At 38.7% G+C, this 22,461-nt stretch overlaps 2 protein-coding genes across 2 annotated transcripts; one reads left to right on the top strand and one right to left on the bottom strand.

Annotated features, from left to right (window-relative positions):
- Positions 1-513: 513 nt before the first annotated feature.
- On the top strand, positions 514-10,333 carry stk36 (serine/threonine kinase 36 (fused homolog, Drosophila)). The gene is made up of 19 exons (XM_084731049.1): positions 514-686; positions 1,318-1,395; positions 2,239-2,369; positions 2,464-2,713; positions 3,650-3,743; positions 3,861-4,042; positions 4,126-4,274; positions 4,371-4,476; positions 5,454-5,564; positions 5,657-5,833; positions 5,924-6,015; positions 6,153-6,216; positions 6,554-6,664; positions 6,766-6,840; positions 6,923-7,034; positions 7,124-7,250; positions 8,141-8,321; positions 8,530-9,459; positions 9,962-10,333. Exons 1-19 carry the CDS (start codon positions 564-566, stop codon positions 10,064-10,066), a joined length of 3,198 nt encoding a protein of 1,065 aa, XP_084587175.1. The 5' UTR covers positions 514-563; the 3' UTR covers positions 10,067-10,333.
- Positions 10,334-11,895: 1,562 nt separating this feature from the next.
- Positions 11,896-16,218, bottom strand: atf5a (activating transcription factor 5a). Its single transcript, XM_084731050.1, has 4 exons — positions 15,980-16,218; positions 14,801-15,049; positions 13,315-14,503; positions 11,896-13,228 (listed from the first exon to the last, which is right to left on the bottom strand). The coding sequence occupies exons 2-4, from the start codon at positions 14,940-14,942 to the stop codon at positions 13,042-13,044; spliced, it is 1,518 nt and encodes a 505-aa protein (XP_084587176.1). The 5' UTR covers positions 14,943-15,049; positions 15,980-16,218; the 3' UTR covers positions 11,896-13,041.
- Between the last annotated feature and the right edge of the window lie 6,243 nt (positions 16,219-22,461).

Here is a 22,461-nt window from a genome sequence, read left to right on the forward strand (position 1 = left end):
TAGTAGAATACGCTATTAAACGACCACACATACTAAGAGTGGGTATATATGTGTAGCAAGTCAAACTTTACAAGTTATTTTGTGACATTTATGGAACGGCATGAGACTCCAGCGCTTATCATATTTGTTGTTACCGCATCCAAAAAGTAGTGCTACTGTACCGTCAAACAAACATTAGTACGTTAGCCAGACTACTAACCAAAACTCGTGGCTTGTAAAGTTAAAAGTGTTGAATATGAGTACACCGTGTACTATATTTGTACACTAGGAATGAGATAGTTGCGTACCAAACGTTACTGACCGAACAAATAACTGACCAGCGCTCTCCTCTTGTCAGTTGTAAGTTAACGTTTGTTAGCCTCCTGCCGTCGACATGGATTTGTATCACGTTTTGGATTTGGTGGGAGAGGGCTCGTTTGGTCGAGTTTACAAGGGGAGGAAAAGATACACCGGCCAAGTAAGTAGCTTGTGTATAATAGTAGGTTTAATAGCTGATTGTTTGTTTAACCACAACATTTCACCGTGTGTGTACCTGTGTCCATCAGGTGGTGGCTCTGAAGTTCATGCCGAAGTTGGGCCGATCTGAGAAGGAACTGCGAAGTCTCAAGAGGGAGATTGACATCATGAGAGGTCTTAAACATCCAAATATAGTTCAACTGTTTGACAGCTTTGAGACTGAAACTGAGGTAGCTATCTTTACTATACTTTTCTTAGGGTGTTGAAATTTAGGCTAACCATTTTCTATATTATACAGATATAATAATGTACTTTTTACTCAACTAGGCTAACTTTAGTTACTTACTTTGCAGTTTCAGATTATTAATACAAAACATTTGGGTCCGAACAATACTAGATGTTTGGGTTTGATGCCAATACTGACACTAGGAAGTAAAAACATTTTGATATCAATTTATTAGCTGGTAACAGACATCAGGGCACTGAAACAGCTTTTACTGGAATTGTTATTAATTATAAATATCTAAACTATCATACTATATGAATTAAGAAAAACAAATCATATATACAGAATGGTTTAAACAACATGAAGAGGTGGTTCATTTCACTTGTTTGAGTATTCTGTCCATTTTTTTGGGGGGGGGGGGCAGATTTATATTATTAAATTATTCAATAATCGTAAAAATGCTGAATATCAGAGATGATTATTGACCAGGGTAATAGTCAATTGACCACTCAAATGCATCTTAATCTAGTTCACAAAAAGTTGCTATCACTTAAATGATTTGATCTACCAAATTAATTGTGTTAACATCTGAGTTTATAATCCCATGACCACACTCTCTTATGTGTTTGTAACAGGTTGTGGTAGTCACTGAGTATGCAGAGGGTCAGCTGTTCCAGATTCTTGAGGATGATGGGAACTTACCAGAGAGCCAGGTATAGATATATAAAGTATTTTAATAGTGCCAAAAGTTATACCAAACATTAGACTTAAAGTGGTGGACAGTATATTTATTCAAGTACTGTACTGAAGTATAAATTAGTGGTATGGTACTTACACTTTACATGAGTGTTTCCATTTTTAACAACTTAATGTATCTATTCCACAACATCTCAGAGAGAAATAATTTACTTTTTCTTCCCTACATTTTTCTGCTAACTTTAGTTGCTTATTACTTTTCAGATTCCTTTTATACCTTCCTGTCCTGTGAAAACCACACATCTCCAAATTTTGTGAGTTTGAATTGGAATGTTTGTGATAAATTGAAGGATTAAGTCGTCCTTTATGGATTGAGAAAATCCTCCTGTTTCTTAAGATAAATAAACTCTTTAGAAACACTCTTGGATTAGCTGGCAAATGCATCATAAAGCAGAAAAACGCACTGTTTTTCTAATACGACATATGTTCTTATAGAATATGATGCTTTGCTGTAGATTTAAGTACTCAATAGTATATAAAGTAGTTCATATTAGCTCAGCCTTACACATCTACAACAGTAAAATGCCAAACATCATATCTGACATATTATATATATCAGTAAAACACTGACAGAGGGACCATTTTACTGCTAAATGTGTACTTTTACTTTTGATATTATGAATAAGTTTTGGTGATAATATTTACAGGTTTTGAATGCAGGACTTTTACTTGTAGCAGAGTATTTTCAGGTTGTGGTATTAGTACTTTTTCTTAAATAAAGGATCTGAGTACTTCCTCCACCACTGGACTTAAAATGGTTTCACATGATCTACATTTGCTCATTCTTCCCTTCTTCCAAGGTCTGTGAGATTGCCTGCCAGCTGGTCTCAGCTCTGTATTATTTACACTCCCATCGCATCCTTCATCGGGACATGAAACCACAAAATATACTGCTGGGAAAAAAAGGGGTGGTGAAACTGTGTGACTTTGGGTAGGTAGATGTTGATTATTTTAAAGTGAAGGTAGCTGTATTAATCACCTCCACAAAGAAAAACTAATCTAGATGTGATGCAATCTCACTGTAGGTTTGCCAGGGCCATGAGCGTCTCCACCTTGGTGCTGACTTCTATCAAGGGAACTCCACTGTACATGTCTCCTGAGCTGGTGGAGGAGAAGCCATATGACCACACTGCTGATCTCTGGTCTCTGGGCTGCATCCTCTATGAACTCCACACGGGGGCGCCTCCGTTCTACACCAACTCCATCTTCCACCTGGTGCAGCTCATAGTGAGAGATCCAGTCAAATGGCCAGACACCATGAGCGACACCTGCACGGTACAGTACAGCCACAGTCTAGTTGCAGAAACAAGACAAACCGATTAAACAGTGAAAAAAAAAATTAGATTTTTTTGGAAATCTGATACAAATTCCTCCCAAATATTTAGGATTTTCAAAAGTCATCATTTGTAACTGTGCCCCACAGAAGACTCCTGTCACATTTTAGCTGAAAATACTGAGCACATGTCCCTGGTATCCTCAGTGATGGCTATATGCCTGCAACAGGGGCCAAGCAGAATGTATTGCCTTAAAGGGAAAGGTTGGATTATTTGAAGTGGGGTTGTATGAGGTACTTATCAATAGTCAGTATATTGCCTACAGTAGATGGCGGTTGGCATGACAGGGTCATCAACCAATGCTATTTTAGCCCCTAAAAAAAGTTCACCTAAAAAAATCAATATCAGTTTAAGTGTACACTATATTAAGAATATCTTCTCCGTTTTACTTTGCCGTTAGAAAAACTTTTCTGATTGAAAATTGCCATTATACAAGCCAAATATCACTCTCTTCATAGGCCACCTCCATAGGCAAAATCAGTAATTTTTTTCTTCAAGAACACAAGAGCTGCAGGTCTACTGCTGCCTTATTTCGTTCGTTTGTTTGAATTATTGTTTGTTTTTCTGTTATAAAAGGATATTTAGGATTCAGAGAAGTCACACAATATCACAAACCAAAAAACTGATCAAGGTAGCGATAGACCAGAAACCCCTGTGTTCTGCGAGGTGAAATTACTGATGATTTGGTTGGTTTGGACTGAGCGATATGTGGCTTATATAATGGCAGTTTTCCATCAGAAAAGGCTCTTCGACAGCAGAGTAAAGCATTGAAAGTAACAAATAAACATACACTTAATCTGAAACTGATTTTTTTTTAGATTTGCTATTTTTTAAAATGCTAAAAAACGTTTCGTTGCTATCTTATTTCCCCTTACAGAGTTTCCTTAAAGGTTTGTTGACCAAAGACCCTCAGAAGCGGATGTCATGGCCAGATCTCCTGCATCATCCCTTTGTTGCTGATGGTGTTCTAGGTGAAGCTTAAAACTATTGATTTAAATGGAAAATCTCCATGATGCCGGTCTGTTTTTGAGATGATTCTGATGTCTGATTTTACCTGTTTTACTCCTACATGTGATGTGTTGGCACAGTGATGTCAGACACAAGTGTTTTCAGCCCTCTGACCGTCCCACCCAGCCCAGACATGCTGGCACTGAAACTTCAACAAGTGGCGGCAAAGACGTTGCCGACTTCTGGAGAGAGTAGATTATTGCGAAAGGCCAGGGAACAGAAGGACAACAGAGGGAAACCAGCAGGCAGTGACGGTGTGAAAGTGAGTCACAAATCAATTTCTCATTCTTAGATTCACAGGGAAATTCTTGGAGGAGCTTTAACCTTTTCTGTGTATATTAACAGAAAAAGAAGGATGGAGTGGGAAATGAAAGACCCAACTCTGCAACGGCAGCAGCATCACCCAGAGCCAAGACCCCCTCCAGTGACGTCTCTGTTACCTCAGGTCAAAGCCTCAACCCAAAGAATCAAGACTGCGTGGGATCAAAACACAGGTATTTATAGAAGCTCCAAATAACTATAACTAACTGCACTATACTACCCAAAAAGACTGATGTGTGTACTCTTGTTTATGTCCACGTCCTCTGCAGGGGTCAGATCAGCCGGGACTATGAGCAAGAATTCCCCTCTGTAGAAGTCGGACCACGACTGGTGCGGAGATGCAGTAAAGACAGTCACGTCACACTGCACAAGCAGGTCAGTGTCGGCTGCTTTTTCAAGTGATAGACATTGTCCATGTAGAAAATGTGTCTCTTTCCATAATATAACAGATATATTCTCTTATTTTTCCTGATAATAAAGAAACTGGTGACTTCATGTAAGTTTCAAAGAAGGAACAAGCCTGTCTTCCCATTGCAGAAGTGATTCCTAAACTCATGGCTGTGTCCTATTCGATCAGACCTCATATCTTTTCTGACCTCACAGGAGAAATCTGTAATATATTTACTGTAATAAATCATAAAATAACCATATATCATCCAAATACTAATTTTTCTGATAATGCTACAGCCACAGTGTCCTCCTTTGAAATTTATATTCTAGTCTGTAACTTTTTGTTTGCCTGTTTCACATTAATTGGACTTTAAATTAATTTTGAATGTTCACTGAAGAGTAAGTTTCTGTTATGAGTCAAAAGAAATCATTAATAATAGGAGTATATTTTTACAACGGTAAAATGGAGCAATATTTTGATGTTCGTATTATTTATTATTTATTATTTATTTTTCATCCTGATTGTCATTGTCAACAGACAACAGTGGTGCAACCATTTTTGACAATTATTTTGAAAATAAGACAGGGTCTATACCATCCCAATTTAGGATTCCTAACTTAGGAAATTCTTCAGTTTAGGATTTAACTTCCTATCCTAAGATGAGATGGGATTTTTTTTTCCTCAGTGCAATTAAGAAACATGTAATACCTAAATATCATTCTCATATTCAGTTCTTAAACAACTTGGACCCCATGCCCCTTTTTGTGTGTCTTTGTTTTTCATTTATTCATGATTTTGTTCCTCTTGCTCTGTTTGTAAAACATAATGCTATGTTGTGACCAGGAAACACAATTAAAAATCAAGACAGGGTTTCAGACTCATGAAGTTGCTGTAATGGGAGCCCTGGCTGTTTCCTTAAAGGAAAATGTGACCTACAGTATCAGTTTTTTTGTTCTTTCAGGATGTTGACGGTGATGATTATTGGGAGAAACTGGCCCAAGAATCAGATCCAAGCAGGCACGGTGCATTCATACCTCAACTTAAATCCAAAATCACGACATTTAAAACTCAGGTAATTAGGTACTAATGTCTACCTTCAACTGAGCATAAGTTAATTCTGCCTCCAGACTGTTTAACATTGAGTCTCTTTTTTGGTTTTGTCAGCTAACAGGTGGTGTTGTTAAAGAACCGCTGTGGATCCACCAACCGTTAAAGGCCTTGCACAACCAGATTTTGATCTCTGACCCTGACAAGTCGTACCAAATTGGCCAGGAACTTGGACTACCCCATGTCCTCTTTGACCTCATCCACGATGCTGTTGCAAACTCAAATTTCATCAAGGTTATTGCTTGGGAATGGAACCTTATTCAACAATGCATTGTTCCTGCAACAGTATTTACTGACTGTTTTTATACTTTTTTCCTCATTCAGCAACCATGGAGTGTGCCAACACTTCGAGAAATTATTGTTGTGCTCGTGATCTACTGGGAGAAGCACTGTGACTGGGTGGAGGAAGAGCAAAGGTTTGGTTATGCCTGTTTTTTACCGAAGCTGATTTTATTGTTTGTTTTTTTTTAATGCTGCATTCTTACAAGAGAAGAACTGTTGTATACCACAGTCATTCAACTGATGCATTTCATCATCTGTTCTCTTACTGTAGACTGGAAGACTTCATCAAACCTTTCACCACAATTCTCAGTCAACCAAACCTCATTCAGCTGGCAGTAAGTGCTCATTATAGTGTATATACACTACAACTATTTGGTACCTGAGTAATTGTTTTGAGTAATTTAAAAGTACAAATATTCTGAGTTGAGCTTCTCATATGTGAATATTTTCTGGTCTTTAATCATCTGTGACAGTAAGCTGAATATCTTTAGGTCGTGAACACAACAAGACATTTGAGTGTGTCGTTTTGGGCTTTGGGAAGTCGTCAACAACATTTTTCACCATTTTATCAAACCAAACAACTAATCATTAATCAAGATTAAGATCATTAATCAAGTTAATGAAAATAATTCTCAGTTGAAGCCTTTGTTTATTTTGTGATCTCTTCTTTAGCCTCTGGCTGCCTCTGTTTTGTCAATGTTTACACAACGCAATGTTGATGTCAATGTTGATATGGACAGTCTAACCTCCTTGCTGAAAAACCTGCTGTCGGACTCATATGAGGTATTGAATCTGTAAGAAGTAATTCATATATTTTTGCATTAGTGTGACCATCTTTGATGCAAGTTTAAAGTGACCCAACCCTGTCTCTTCTGCCCTGTCAGCAACAGATTTCTCTTCTCCCTGGTTTGGGACTCTGTGATGGTCTCCTGTCTTTACTCGCAGACACGCTCTCTGAGGTCAGGCAATAAATATACCATGACAAGAAATTTGACTGAATGGATATCAGAGCTTTTTTCAAACATGTTTTTCTTTCAGCAGCATGTCTCTGGATCTTCATGTTTAAATCCAGTCATGTTTCTGGATCTTTGGAAAAGAATTGGTGCTTCTTTGGCAAAGACAACACCAGACACAAGCTTTTGTTCAGCAAATGGTACAAACATGTTTCTTATGAAGCCCACTCTTTTAAAAACATCTTTTCTACATTTTTTTGCTTATTTTTTCATTCTCTTTTTACATTAGGGATTTATTCCTTTCTGTCCATTGCACTGCTGGTCTTCACCAAGGATCCATACTCCTGCATTCCTCTCATTTCTGAGTGTGAATCAAAATGTGTATACACCCTTGGACAGCTGCTGGGCACTGACTGGTTGGTATTCAATTCCTAATTAATTTAGACTGGGTCACACCAACAAAGATTTATTTTTAAACCCAATTTATTCACGGTTTAACTTTAAATTATGCTGGACCAATCATTTAAGTTAGCTTAAAAGTAATAAACTACATTTAAACTTCAGTTTAGTTACCAACACTTTGAACTAACTTTAAACTCACACTTAAGGAAGTTTAACTTTTAAAATTGGTGCCTTGTTAAGGTCGATTGAGCAGAATAATCAAGTTCCAGAATAATGTTGAAGGACAGACTCAACACAGTTTTATGATGCCTTTCCTCTTTCTTTCACTGCAGTTGATCTGTTAAAATAGTCTGCCAGTTGCTGCCAGAAAGTCTCTTTTTTCTTTGTGTGCTGATGTCTGTTTTTAATCTTTGATTCTATTATTCTGCTATTATTATTATCCTATTATTCATTAAGCCAAAAACTGAAATACTAGCGAGCTACTAAACAATGTGATGTTTTGTTATGTTTTTAACTAACTACCAAACAGTGTAACTTTTTGTCAACTTTTTAGCCAGCTTGCAAATAATGCCAAATTGAGAAATACAGAACATTAATTATCTATTTTAATTTTGGAAAGCAAGCATCTCCCCGCTGATTAAACTATTTAACTTCAGTTTATATCAATAAACTTAGATGTACTAAACTGAGATTAGTTTTGATTTTTGCAACAGAGCTTTGCTTAATTTAAGATCTGGATTTACTCATTTTAAACCTAGTTTCGCTAAACTCTTAGACCTAATCTTGTCTTAAATGAATCTTTTTTTGGTGTAATCCACTCTCATTGTTTAATTTGTGTGACCAATTTTAGAGCAGTGCAGTTATTATACCTGAAGCTAACAATAACATCTTTTATGCCCCACAGTCTTCATTTGTTCGCTGCAGGCAGTCTTGAGAGACTCGAGGTGTATGTGAGTCATGACAGCGTGTCCATGTTGAGCTGCCACTTGTTGTGCTTTCCGTTTGCCCTGGACCTGCCGTCACACACCATGTCCACGATTCTCCAGCTGTATGACAGCTGTGGTATTGTTACAAGCCTCCTGCAGGTTAGGGCCCTCCCGTGCTCCGATTAAGACCTTGCTGACAAACATAATTCTCTGATGCAACACAGGATAACTCTTGCAATGGGCTCACATCAGGCGCACACAACTGTACATCTTAATGCCTCCTGTGAGAGCATCGTGTTGTTTGTTGTCAGGTGTTTGATCTGTGACGAGTTGTCTCAATGATGTTGTTTTTTTCGTGCTTTGGCAGGTAATTCAAACTCTTCCTCCTCCGCTGCTGGAGCTGCCTCTCTCCCTGCTGAGCCGTTTGCTCCTGTGTGACCCCAAGCGCTCTGTTCCCTGCCTCACAAAAGCCGCTTGTGGTTTTTTAATGCCACCCAGGAGCAGCCAGCTCCCTGCCCCCAAACACCAGACACCGCAGAGCAGAACTGCCAGCTCTCTGCTGTCTGAGCTGCTGCAGCTGGATGTGCTGTGGGATGCCGCTGTGGAGCTCCTAACTCTGTTGTCCCAAGTAGCCCGTTGTTCCCCTCAGCACGCCCGTCTTCAGCTCCACATGGAAGCCTCAGTGCTGCACCAGGCACTGGCTCACTCTCACGACCAGATCAGGGCTGCCACATGCAGGCTTTTGGGAAATTTAGATCCATTCAGGCCTCATACACAACACACCCTTCAACCTGACATTTTCAGAAGCATGATAGACTGTCTTCATGATTCCTGCATGCCTGTCCGGCGGATGGCTTGCAGGGCAGTCGGGAGCTGGTTGGGATATATTGCGGTGGGGGCAGGGTTTAAAATGAGTAGGTCCAATGGAAAGGGCAGTGACACCACAGGGTGGGGCAAAGAGAAAAATAAACACAAGTGTTCACACAGTGAGGCTGCAGGAGACTTGGCTACTATAGTAGAACAGGGAGTGGAGGATGAGGAGGGGTGGACAGAGGAAGCCACGAGGACAGTGTCCATGCTGGCGGCTCTGATCACTGACCCCGACGCCCTCACACGCCGTCACTGTTGTGCAGCACTGGGAAACCTGGTTAATGTTGACGGGGCCGTGTCCGTGTTGTTGGAGGAAGACGTGTCCAGCTTACTCCTGAGAGCTGCGTGCACGGATTCCCATAATGCAGTGAGACAAGCTGCCATAGCAACTCTGTGTCTGTACAGCGAGCAGGACGCAATACGTCAGGTAATGAAATGAACAGGTTACATGTATGATGCTAGAATTTTAAACACAGGCCGGTACAGAAAAAAAAATCACTGAACACTGTGTTTTACTTTGCTGCAAGCCTTATTTCAGGCAGGCAGTGAAGACTAGAATTACCTGAGGTCTTGAATGAGCACTTAGATCTCTTCTTTTTTTATATACATGGTATTAAAAAAGTATTTAAGTATTTATATTTTTGACAACTTTGCAATTAGTCTGTTACTGTTCTCAGACTTTGGTTAGAAGAACTTAATTTTAATTTTTATGTTTTAATTCAACATATTAGCTACATGAGTATATAAAGTTTCCTTATGGAATTAAACACTTTAATTTAAGTGCTCCCAAGACTTACATAGATTACATATTCTTTTTTTTAGGTTAGTCAAATGTTTTTTTTTTCTCGGTCAGTCATAACTTTGTACATGTGATGACACTTAAAACACACATTTTGAATTGAGTAATTTTCTTTTGCCTTGATTTGAAGGTGCTGATGTCCCTCGATGCCAGGAAGAAACTTCTTCAGGTTTCACCTCCACACTGTGACTATCAGCAGCTCATTGGACAGCTGAGTCCAGTTCACCAAGAATGATGAACAGATTTCAGCGCTGTGTAAATACACTTATTCATCACTGGACAGTATTCTTTTTAACTACTTCTGTCTTCAGCAGTGTGGTAGAGGAGTACAGACAATAAGCACTCTGTTTTTTAAATGTTTTGCTTTTTTTAAGAAAATGAATTGTGCCTTATACATAGAATAAAATGCTAAAAATAAAAGTCTTTTCTTTAAGAATTTCGTGGTTGGCGCCCCTTATGTTGTGGTTGTGTGTTGAAATAAAGCAGTTTGTCATTACTGTTATGTGATGTTTAATTATATGACGCCAGCTTTTCAATTCCATGGGGAAAAAAACTAACAATGGGAATTCCACAGAAAAGACAACGGAGTTTTTTTTTTTTTAATTAATGAGTCTTTTTTTTTGTATCTCTCACACTCCCAATAATAATGATCAGAAATAGTCGTTCTGAGAGCAATAAAAGTAGATTAATTCACTTTTGTCTAAGAAATGTTCCTCTGCTGTCACAGCAGCGCAGGTTATAATTTTTGTGTTGTAATAAGTTCTAATTTTGTTTTTTGTTTTTGTTTTTTTGTGGGGGGGGGGGCGTATTTCTGAATTGACCTCGTAAATATAAACAATGTCATGCTGTACGGTTACGAAAGACTTTTGAGGCAAATTTGATGTGTTATAAATTTATTTAGGTAAATATAAAGACAATTGACTTGATTTATCGGAATGTCGAGTCATTGCAAACCGTATTTTTGCAAACAGGCATTTCCGATGGTTGGATGTGAAATTAATTTATGCCTTTTTAAAATGCCAATTTTGCAGCGCAAAATCGACAAAATATGCCAAAAATCCTCAAAAGTTTTCATCCCTCCATGTGTCTGTGCCTCGGCTGTCGGGTCGAAGAGGAGCACTTGTCGGCGTCTGTCAGGCCTGAAGGTTTGAACTTTCCTGTTTAAAACACGGCATCAGTTCCATTAAAATGGTAGCAATTGTTTTTATTTAGACTGCAGATTAGAATCTAATTTCTGGTTATAAAACAATCGGTGCAGGGAAAAAGATAATTTCCAGTCAGTTCTTCACCTCCGACAGAAAACCTCAGGGGAAAAAACACACCGAACTGAGTTGATGACACGCTTTATTTTTTTAAAGGAAAGAAAAGTTGACTTCACACAAAGGAAATGTGCTTATATGATTAAATTAACCTGAAATCAGAAAGTGTTATAATGTTCAGTCATTACACATTTTTGGTTTTAATAATCGGAGTTGATAGTACACCGCAGGGGCTTAAACAATGTGACACGGATTTCTTTCCAAAAAACGAACAAACATGATAAATAAATGTCTATAAGTCAGCGCTCATTTCCAAGATTGTCTTCAAATAAATATGCATAGAAAGAAATCTAAGTTTTAACAGTAACAGTAGCGGTTATTTGCTCAGCAACAAATGAAAGGAAAATAATTTAGCCCGTATCCTCCTACACCAAATCTAACACTGCAAAGCCTCAACAAATAATCTAATGAGACTTTTTCTTGAGTGAATTTTCTACAAAGAAAAGGCTAACACACTCCACTCCCTGAACATACAAAAGTTCTTACAAATTAGTGCAGATCAGCCAGAGGCCTAGAAAACTTATTGCCTTAACAAGCAGTTTAGAGAAGGAAAAAAATCCTTGACTTTTTTCTGAAATCCTACATTTTCTATTCCAAGAGAGAGTATTTATGGAAAAAACATGCAGAGGGAGACTGTTAAAACTCCACTAGTTACAATATTTGTACAATAAGGAAAACCTTTTTTTTACATCAGGAAAACCTGTGTCAATAGCAGTTAAATCTTTTCTGGTTTGTAATCTTTTCAGTCTCCTGCCATGAATCATCCACTGACATTGGTGGGACTGGAGGACAAATTGCATATCCTGAGCTGCAAAGTAGATTGTATAATTTGCAATATGCAAAAGGAGACAATTTTAAAAATTGCCACAAACACAATGACATGTCAGTTTCCACCTTCAAAACAGTGCAAATGATAAATTACTTTCCTTTTGGTCACAAGGTCTACAATTTGGACATTACTTGCAATCACTGCTGGAAAAATTGGTGATTTGTTACATTGAAAGTAAATCAAATATCAGAAAACTAAAACAAATGTAAATGCAGCAAACAAAGTAACAATTCTGACAAAGTGGGATAAAATGTAAATATTTGACCTTTAGCAAAAGGAAAATAAATAAATTACATGCTCAAAAAAATATAAATCTATTTAGGATGGCTTTAAACCTGAAGTCAAAGAAACGCTTAGTCAAAAACAAATGTTACAATATTAAAATGATAAAAAGGTTTACAACAAAAAAAAAATTTTTAATTCTCTACATTAGTGGCTCTTTCCGCAATTGTAAAAGTCAACTTCAACCACAATTTTAGTATTTTAAAATATTCATAGCATTTGAAATATCATTCGCTGATCAAGGGAAAAATTATTCTAGAAAAGTATTTGGTTTGAAAGATGTTTTCAAAATGAAATAATGCTGTTTCACATGTTGACAAAAAGATATATCAGACCACTTTAATTGCTGAAAAGGGTGATGGCAGTGATGGCAAATAAAAATGTGAAATTTGAAAAAATAAACAAACAAACAAACAAAAAAACATTAAGTTCTATTGCTGACATCAATTCCAATGTAAGGCTATTAAAAATATTAAACCTGCATAATGAATAACATTACTTCTTCAGAAATAACCCTATTTCAATTAGTAGATTCACGCAGCGCGAGATCTAGTAAAAATGATTGTCATTTAAAGCATTGCAATGCCACAGTGCAGGCTCAAGTGATTAGTGAGAGTGCGAAAGCAATGGAAGCATTTGATAGAGTGTTGATTTAAAATGTAAAAAATAATTCACATTAGCAAAGCATGCATTTACCCCGCCCGCCATGAAAAAAACCCAAAAACAATCTTATAGACACAAACATGTTCCCTGTTGTACTTGCAGGAGCTTGTTGTGGTGTTACGCTGTTGTGTCCTGCTTGTGCCTTTGGCTGCGGGCCTTGTAAACTTCGATCAGCAGGTCTTTGACATACTGGATTTCACGTTCTACCGACTCTGCCTTGTCTCGGAGCTCCCGGTTCCTCCCTTCGAGACAGTGCAACTGTTCCTCCAAAGAATCTAGCTCCGCCCTTTTTCGCTGGCGATACCTGCATTAAGGAAAACAAAGATTAAATGAAGATCTTTGACTGACAAATCAAAAGTTCTATTTCATCAAGCGGAAACTTAAACTCACCTGTGAGCGGCGGTTTTGTTCTGGTCTCTCTTCTTCTGTTTGCGCTCGCCACCTTCAGCTGGAATGATGTCCACTTCGTATTTCAAAGCACAGTGCTCTTCCTTCAGCCTGCATGCTTGTCTGTGCCCCGAAGACTCCAAGGTCAGACTCTCCCTTGCCATTAAAAGACACTCTGGGCCCTGATCCTCCAGGAAATTACAGTGCAAATCATGCTGTCCTATCTGCAGACTCTCTGACTTCACCTGCTCATTGATGTTGCCTAAGAAGCTGTGATAGGCCTCAGACTGTGATGTCGCTGGAAGATAACAACCTTCACTGCTCTCTGATTTCCAAGAAACGCTGGCTTTGGTCACCTCCACACTAGTTTTGATACTATTCAGCACCTCGTTAGTACCTGTGCCTGCACTGACCTCCCTCATGCTATACATCAACAGATCTTCTTTCTTATGCGGGACGTCAAGCGATCCACCAAAGCCAAAGCCACCACCAACAACCTTCGCACCACCTATGACATCTTGACTGAAACAGCAATTCTTCTCTTCTTTTGGTAGAACGGCACATCTCCTGACCTCGACTGCACTGCCCAGACAGTAGCTCTTCCCTACCAGCTGCTCCTCCTCCACGCAGCCGTAGCTACCTGTCAGGGTCACCGCTGAGTTACCTGAGTTACTTCCTTTGGAACTCAACAAACTGTTATCGTAGCCTTCGCTGAACCTCACGCCATCAGGAACTCTTTTCCTACCACACCCACTCGGGCGACTGCAGCTGTATGGGGCGTGTCTTGGAATTTTGGATCGCCCAATGGGCCCGCCACAGATGCTCAGCAGGTCCAGTTCCCCCGTTGCCAGGGTAACAAGGAGTGGGCTGGATTCCGATTGGTTGGACGTGGAGTATGATGCGTATGGCAGCTGACTGAATGGCTGCGGACCCGCCGGCAGTGGACCCCTGTCGCATTTTCCCAGCCTCGGCCCTTTCTCTGGCAGTGGTTCAGACAGGAAGTAGTCCTCCAGTTGGGCGAGTTCCTCTTGCAGCAGAGAGGTCATGACCTCCAAGTCAGAGGGCACCTGGATATCATTCTGAAGGGGTGACGGGGGAAGGGAGGCATTGGTGGAGGAGGGAGGGGAAGGAGGGTTTGGGAGGTACGAGGAGAAATCCACTTCTTCCGTCATCCAGTCAGTGAGACCATCACCTATTGAGGAGAGAAAATAGATGCAATCGTTACATGCTGTTGGGTGGAGGAAGCTAAATAATAACGTTCATGCAAATGTTTGAAAAACATCAGTCATCCAACAGTTTTCTAAAGGCATAATCTGATCGACGATAGCAAATGCAAAGCAAGATTTTTTTTCTAAATACAGTTGCAGCATGTCGGTACATTAGTCGTAGCTACTTTATTACTTACTGTTCAAGAAGGACGAATGTGCTGCAGTGCCGAGCCCACCTGAAATGGGGAAAAATATAAAAAAGCGTACTCGCTGCAACTCACCAATTAAGTGCTGACTCTCCTCTGACACCTCCCCCCTGCACCCCTGTGATTGGCTGTGGTTAGCCTGTGGGTGAGAGAGAGCGAGGGGGTCTGCCGGGCAGACACGAAGAGTCTTCCAAACAGGAGCTGATGTTGCCATCATTTTGTCTGGTTGTGCTTTGATTCAGTCCAAGTCCAAACATATGCTGGGAGCAAGCGGGGTCTGACAGATGGGCCACAGAGAGCAGGGCTGGGTGAGCATAATGAAACCTAGAGGGTAGAAACAGAGAAAGGGATCAGAGGAAAGATGCAACTTGATCGGTCGACTGATGGGATCAGGAATATCACTCTTGCTGATGCTCCCTCAGCAAGTTTTTCAACATGACTCAGGGGCTTTAGTGAAAAAAAAAAAATCAAGTCATCAATATAAGAACCATGGGAGCCTTAGCAATATAATTAACTTACCTAAACATGCACCATTAAAATATATCAATAAACATTATAAAGATACATTATTTAAAATTGAAAAAATTTCAAAAACCAGCCCTAAAGTTTGGCACAGTCAGAGGTAAGAGCTGTGTCCTTTGGGCTTTGACCTGCCTCAAAGCAAAATGCACTTGACGTCCTCAAAACACGTGGGACCCAGTGACGCTGTCAACGGCCCAACTGTTGTCAAGAAGCACTGGAGTAACTCTCCAGACACCCTGATCACTATAAATCGGATTAATGCAGATCAACTGCTTCCAATCGCATGTTCCTTTCAAAGTAATCACATCTGTTTGATCACTTAAGCGGTTTATATGTGACGATAATGAGGTATTTAAATGAAAACCTGGCCAAACATACAACTTAAAGTGACAGGAATGTTCGTGTTGTATGTCCAGTTTACGGAACATAAAATATAAGTTACCATTACACCATCAAAAAGTAATACAGCCTCGACATTACCCCTGCCACGCTAAAAACAGCCCAAATCGCGGAAGGAACGTCATTAAGGAAGCATAAATTATTTGGGGAAATTATGTATGTATTTATTAAAATAGAAGAAATTGTATAAAGCAGAGGAACCAGACAAAGAACGGATAATTCCGCAACTATAACCACTTGTAACACAGAATAAATTGATAACTGTAACAATAACAACACAGTAACAAACTTGACACATCTGTATGGATAGAAAGTAGAACGACTTTCACTTACTCCATTATTGCAGAGAAAATGTAGAGCACTTTGAGGTGCGTTGCAAAAGCAAAGCACGACTTCTTTTTGGGTCCAACAACAACACGAATTTAAAGAGCCATATTTTAGCTCGGAATATCCGGGGACAGCGCAAAAAAGAGACGAGTTGTTGCTTTGTTGTGGTCGACCTGTAAACTGAGGAGCGGTTTAATTGTGAGAAAGCATCAGTTCATTCACACCTAGCAACCAACTGCGTCACCAGGACAAACCGTGGTGCTGAGTGTAGATCACTCCGCCCCCACCCGCCGCGTCGCTGACAATGAAGGACATCCCACAAACTCACTGCCTGTTGGTACCGTTATAAAAGTAGAATTAGTTGTATCTTGATGCTTCTTTCAAAATTACTACTACCATTTAAGGTAGAAAGTTATGATTATTTGCGATTTCTTGCCTTACTGTTTTTATACAGCCACAATGGCGATTTCTTTCCAATTCAAAAGCGTTGAGTATAGAGAGAACATGAAAAAAGTAAACAGAAAGGCAACAAATGTAACATTATTCTCTAAATAGGGCTATAATTAAAAATTACTGTATACAGTAGTTGACGTTCATGGAAAAGAGGCAAGGGTTGTTGTGCTGTTTTCGATAGTCAAGTAAAATCTGAAGCAAATAACCAGTTATGTCTAGAAGGAAACCCTAGATCCGCGAAAGATCTCGCGAGAATGGCCAGTTTAACCCATACCAGGATACTTCCCTAACTTCAGTTAAGTGTTATCTGTCCATAAACTTATTGAGTTCGTAAGCACAGCGATGTCATATTATAAACCATAATTAGTCTGTACAACGCGTACAACAAAGAAATAATGTGTACAAGTCTCGCGACAGTTCGCAAACCAGGGTTCCCTTCTAGTTACGACCGGGAAAAACTTCAGGCAAACAAATTAAATTATCTACAAAATTAATCTAATTAAATTATCTGCAAGAATTCAAATGTATTAAAATTATATATACAAATTACAGCGTACATTGTATGTACCATAGCCCAGCAGTAATATCTAAAGAAAATAACTTTTAGTAAGGAAAAACACTATTGAGGGTGAACAATTAAATAGGAGTGTAACATTTCCAAATGGGATGGAGATAACAGGTGGTTCCAACTCGTTTTAGCGTTAATACTTAAGTAGTAAACCGAAAAGCAGTCACATTACTGTAACGCCTTCCGTCTCGTCACTGTTTTTCATAGCACGTTGTTGCTATAGAGACGGAGCAGCGCCACTTGTTTTCTTAGCTCGACAGCGTAACTTACGACTCCTTAAATAACAGTCCGTAATCTGCCGATAGGCTTCATTTACGTGTATCTCAGACACACACCAATACAGTTGGGCGACTGTTCCTTAGAGTGTGGCATGGTATTGTTTTGGAGGGGGACTATTTGATTCACGTCGTACTTTGTTGTTCAGTAGCAGTCTGTTGCATCTCCGTTGCATCAGTGGTCCACGCTCAGAGCGATTGGCTGTGCGTGCTCAGACTGCCGCTCCGTCATTGGTTGGAATCGGCTCCGTGTGAAATTTGATTGGTCGACGGTCGGCAAGGCAGAGCATCACTGTGTTGTTATCTTTTTTTTTTTTTTCTGCAGTGCAGACTGTGCACATGTTTCAGGTAAACAAACCGGGCGTGGATATCAGTGCTGCAGTTTTTAACGATGAGAAAAGCTTAAAGACATTTTGTGTTGCAGTTTTACCAACCTCATTTATATATTGTTAAAACAGAACAGCTTACAAAACAACTAAATGGGAGTGTATGTGATTTATTAGATTCTAAAGATAGTCTATAATAGGAGTCACTATTGTCATCATGAGCATGCAGTCTCTTTGTGTTACTACTGTGCAGTTTGCTTTAATTATGTCAAATCTTGATTTCTTTTTTTTTTTCTTTTACATATTTAATCAATAGCTGTCAGCTCATACGGGTATCAACTTCAACATGAAAAACCACCAAGTTACAGAATAATTAGGGATGAATTATTCACCCTCTGTTGTTGACTCTTATCCTAATACACTTTGAAAATCCTTAGTTCCATGACTAATTTAGTGCAACACAGCTGTTTGCACCAAATTAATTTACTCATAAAGACTGTCAATAACAATTACATGAGGAATAAAGCTTTGTTTTTCTCCTTTCAGCAAATCCCGACGCTGAGTGAATGTGCTGTTCTCCTGTTGCTATAGTAATAGCGGACACTGCCCCCTATTTTAGACTTGTTTTCTGGTTGCTGTTGCCATGGGATTTGCATCTCTCTCTCTCCCTCTCTCCACATACCTGCTGTTTTCCTTCCACCTCACCGCTGTTTCTGCTCCCCTCCTCGCCCAGCCATTCCTACATCTGATTTGCTGAGTTGCATCTCTGTGACAATATCATTTTTACCAAAAACCAATGGGTTTTATTTACTTGCTGAATTTGCATATTGACGGGACACTATGCTGTGTGGCCCCTAATAGATTTGTCCACTGCAGCACGTCTGTGTATTGAGTGAAAGTCGGGAAACATCCAACTTGAATTGATCGGACATAATCACATTATCCAGAGGAGTTTTTCCACACAAAGGGAAACATGCTCTTTGAGCAGAGTTAATCTACACAAATGACGCCTGTAGATTAGATTGAATTGGAGTCCATCTGCGTTAATCTGAGTCATTTAAAGGGACAGCCCTGTTACAGAGGAGCAATTCAGCAGAATGCCCACCGAGTGGTAGCTACCACATGAGTGGAGCTTTGAGAGAGATTTGTAGAAAGGCAACCTGATGCAATCTAGATAAATGTGGTTGTAATGGAGAGCAGATTGAGATAGTAGTTGGTGGAGTTGGAGGGTCTCCCAGGAAATCGCTGACTGCTCTCTCTGTCTGTATTAATTGGTCCACTGAGGGCCTCCTGTTAGCACATCATGAGAGAAACCCAAGGTGATCATGACAGCATTGTCTCCACTATTAAGTATAATTTCCTTTGTCATTATTTGGGGAAAGATGTAAAGTCTGTAAATTATGCAGTGAAATACCTTAAATTCTCCCTTTTACTTTGGATAATCCAGTGGATTCTGGATAATCTAAATTTTCCAGTTTGCTGAAAACAACACAACCAAAGTTAACAGGTCAAAGGCAACTTCATTGTCAATTCAGCCATATTTACAGGAAAGGCTTAAAACGCTGTTTCTCTAAGATGCAAGTGCAAGTACGCAAACAAGAACAACAGGTAAAAAAAATGATAGAATAGAAACAAAATACTAAAAAAGATACTGTAGTACTATTTATAGCACTGTTCTGGTCTACCAGCCTTATGAGCAGTACCCTAGATTAGTTTACCTGCACTCAGTAGTAAAACTACTATACTGTATATTTCTGGTGTATATTGAGTGTCAGTGTCTACTTTGTTAACAAATACAGACACTCAAGTCGTGTGTATGTAGTCTCACTTATGATGTACCTTTAAACATGTATGAGCACCTTTAAACTCCTTATGAATACCATTTAAACTTACTAATTACCTTTAAACTCATGATTAGTACCTTTAAAATCTTTCTGAAGTACCTTTAAATTAACTCTGTAGCATCATCAACAGCGTTAACAAAAGGTGAAGTCTTAAATTATTTAGGAGTGCTGACCTTACAAACAAACTTCTTATGGTGCATTCACTTTCATAGTAAATTACATTACTCTCAGTGAAACACAGTATTACGCATTATATGGCGATACAAACAAAACAAGGAAATAGCTTTCTTTTTGTGTGTGTGTGTGTGTGTGTGTGTGTGTGTGTGTGTGTGTGAACAAAATGAACCAGAGACATATAAACATAATATCTTTCAATCATCATTTATGGCCCCTAGAAATGTCATTGTTATTTGACATCCTGGTAACTTTTTGGTGCATTTACAAACAGCTGAGACAAATCCTACTGATTCTACCTTTAAATATTTACAAGTTAAGCAGGGGTATCGGGACGAGATAATATGAAGTGTGTGGAATTATTATAGTGCAAATAGAATAATCAGTGTTGGTGAGTTCAGGGAACACTGTTAAACTTTGCATCAACTTGACTTGGACACGAGATATATTTGAGATCTTTATTTAATATTTTCTGCAGCGAAACAAAGCTGTCCACCAGTTGATCCCCACATTCATTGTCTGAATGTTGTGTATGAGCCCAGAAGTCAGAAAAGTCAATGCTGCATGCCAAGTGCACGTATGGCACGTTAGTGAGAGTTACACCATCGTTTCATCATCATCTCTCTCAGAATTTATTGTCCTCAACTTTTGCCCCTCTTTGAACATGTGATGAAAACATGGAATTCAGTTAAAACTTGTGAATGGAAGCCCCTCAGAGGGGATTTGTGCTTGTTTTTGTGTGTGTTTAGCCTACAAATCTTTCCCGTTTGTTTCCATGTTTGGCATGAAAACAGTTAATCAGGTCTCAAAAAAGTGACAAGCTTAATAAAAATTTCATTCATGGATGTTATCTAGGCTGACTTGATTTGCATTCAGCCATGACAGATCTGAGGCAGTCAGTCGCAGGGTTATGTTTATTTACTCGTCCTCAAGGACTTCATGGTAAATTAGAGGTGTTTGACGTAAAGGACTACAGCGTCTGTTTTTATCCTCCTTTGGGAAGTCACAGCTTTTAGGAGATCACGCCTAACTAGCACTAACTTCAAGAGGCATCTTGAATGACCTCACCTGGCATGAAAAACATTAAACTCTATATTGTAACAGTTTTATTCAGATCAATTGATTGTTGCATGTTGTGGATGGAAAATTCTATGTCCTAATAGAACTAATAGAATTAACACAAAATACAGATGAAGTGAAGAAAAACACAACGACAACAATAACAGCATAATAATTAAGATTGTAAAATAATGCACTCAAACTCTCTGATCGTGCATCACTTGGTCTCTTTAAGCAAACAAGTCCCAAATGGTTCCTCAGTGCCATTCGCAGCACTCAGGCTGTGTCATGCTGCCCTGCAGAGCGTCAGTGTCTATCACCTCCGAGCTTTACACAGCCGATATTCATTCAGGCCTCATGTTTCATGCTCATAACACAATTTGTACGGTTTGCTCATCAGAGATTAACTTAACAGTTGCTCAACTTTATTTCATATTAAAGGTAAATTAAATTCTAACTGTTATGTCATCTTTTTAAGTCTGGCAAATTTAAATAGCTGACTTTATGTCACTCACTCAACTTGAGAATTATTTCACACAGCTTCCACACAAAACTTTTGATGTTCACAGTAAAATATCTTGAGTGTGTTCAGCTTAAAAAAAGGTAACTGAACTCAGGTTGAACAATTAGTTGAAAGTTTTGTTTGAGTTTCGTAAAAACCAATTGTTTTAAGTTAACTAAAATTAAGAAACCATGTTTAAAAAAAAGGTTGTGTCCGGGCTGCCTTAAAGTTTAATAGGTTGAGTGAATCTGCAAAGACACATTGAGAAAACAACAATCTTTTCAAGTCAAATACACTTGATGTTACTTCAGTTGTACTTGAGAAATCATGTTCAATAAGCTTAAGATACTAAGCTGAACCAACAACTTTTAAGTCTCACCGACAAACATCACAAATAAATTTAATTTCTTTTTACATCTTATCAGTTTTAAGAAGAATTTACAGCAAGGTGTCTCAGGAGAGTTTTAACTCTCACAATGTATGCTGGGAAGTCTGCTCATACCTGCAGTTTAATGTTATGAAAGCAAAACATTTTTTGTGTTCAGCATAACACTGCAAATCTTGTAATAATGTTTGTTTGTTTTGCTAAGTGAACTTAAATTATTTGTTTTATTCAGCAAGAAATTGTCTTACTTTAAAACACTGTGTTCATATTTTTAAACCATTTTTAAAGTTTATTTAATTATCAAAATATATGCAGCACAACATCCAAATATATAAGTGCACAGTGTATGTATTGTTATTTGATCTTTAAGTAATTATTTTTATGTCATTTTGACAGTCCTTTATGTTTGTGTCTTCTACACATGAATGAATTGGGGTTTACTGTGTGTAAACTGATAAGAGCTAACATTAAGACTTCGCAATGACCAGTCTTTTTCTTATACATTCACATTATTTAATATGCATTTTACTCTGAATTCTACACTTCAAAAATAGTATTTCAGTGGTGGTAGAGGTAATGTGTTGTTTTTAATGAGTCCCATTCGGCTTTCATCTATAGTGATAGCAGTCTATTTTTTGGGTTTTAACAACTTCAGTCTTCGTCCCTTAACCCACTATTCTTATTTCAGTAAAAGTGTGTCAGTTAGGTACTGTGTGTCTGACGTCATGACGTCCGTGTGTTTTCCAGATTTTGCCCCTGCAGTTGAGCCGCCTTTTTCTCTTGGTGACTCAGAAAGATGGTAAATCTAACACAACTTTAAAACTTTAAAGTTGACCTGGCTTAGATTTAGCCTGCATTAATGCAAACTGTTGATTTGAAAAGCAGCCGGATAATTAAGTACA

This window comes from Lutjanus erythropterus, chromosome 11, assembly GCF_056507025.1.
Source record: "Lutjanus erythropterus isolate fLutEry1 chromosome 11, fLutEry1.hap2, whole genome shotgun sequence".
NCBI lineage: Eukaryota > Metazoa > Chordata > Actinopteri > Lutjaniformes > Lutjanidae > Lutjanus > Lutjanus erythropterus.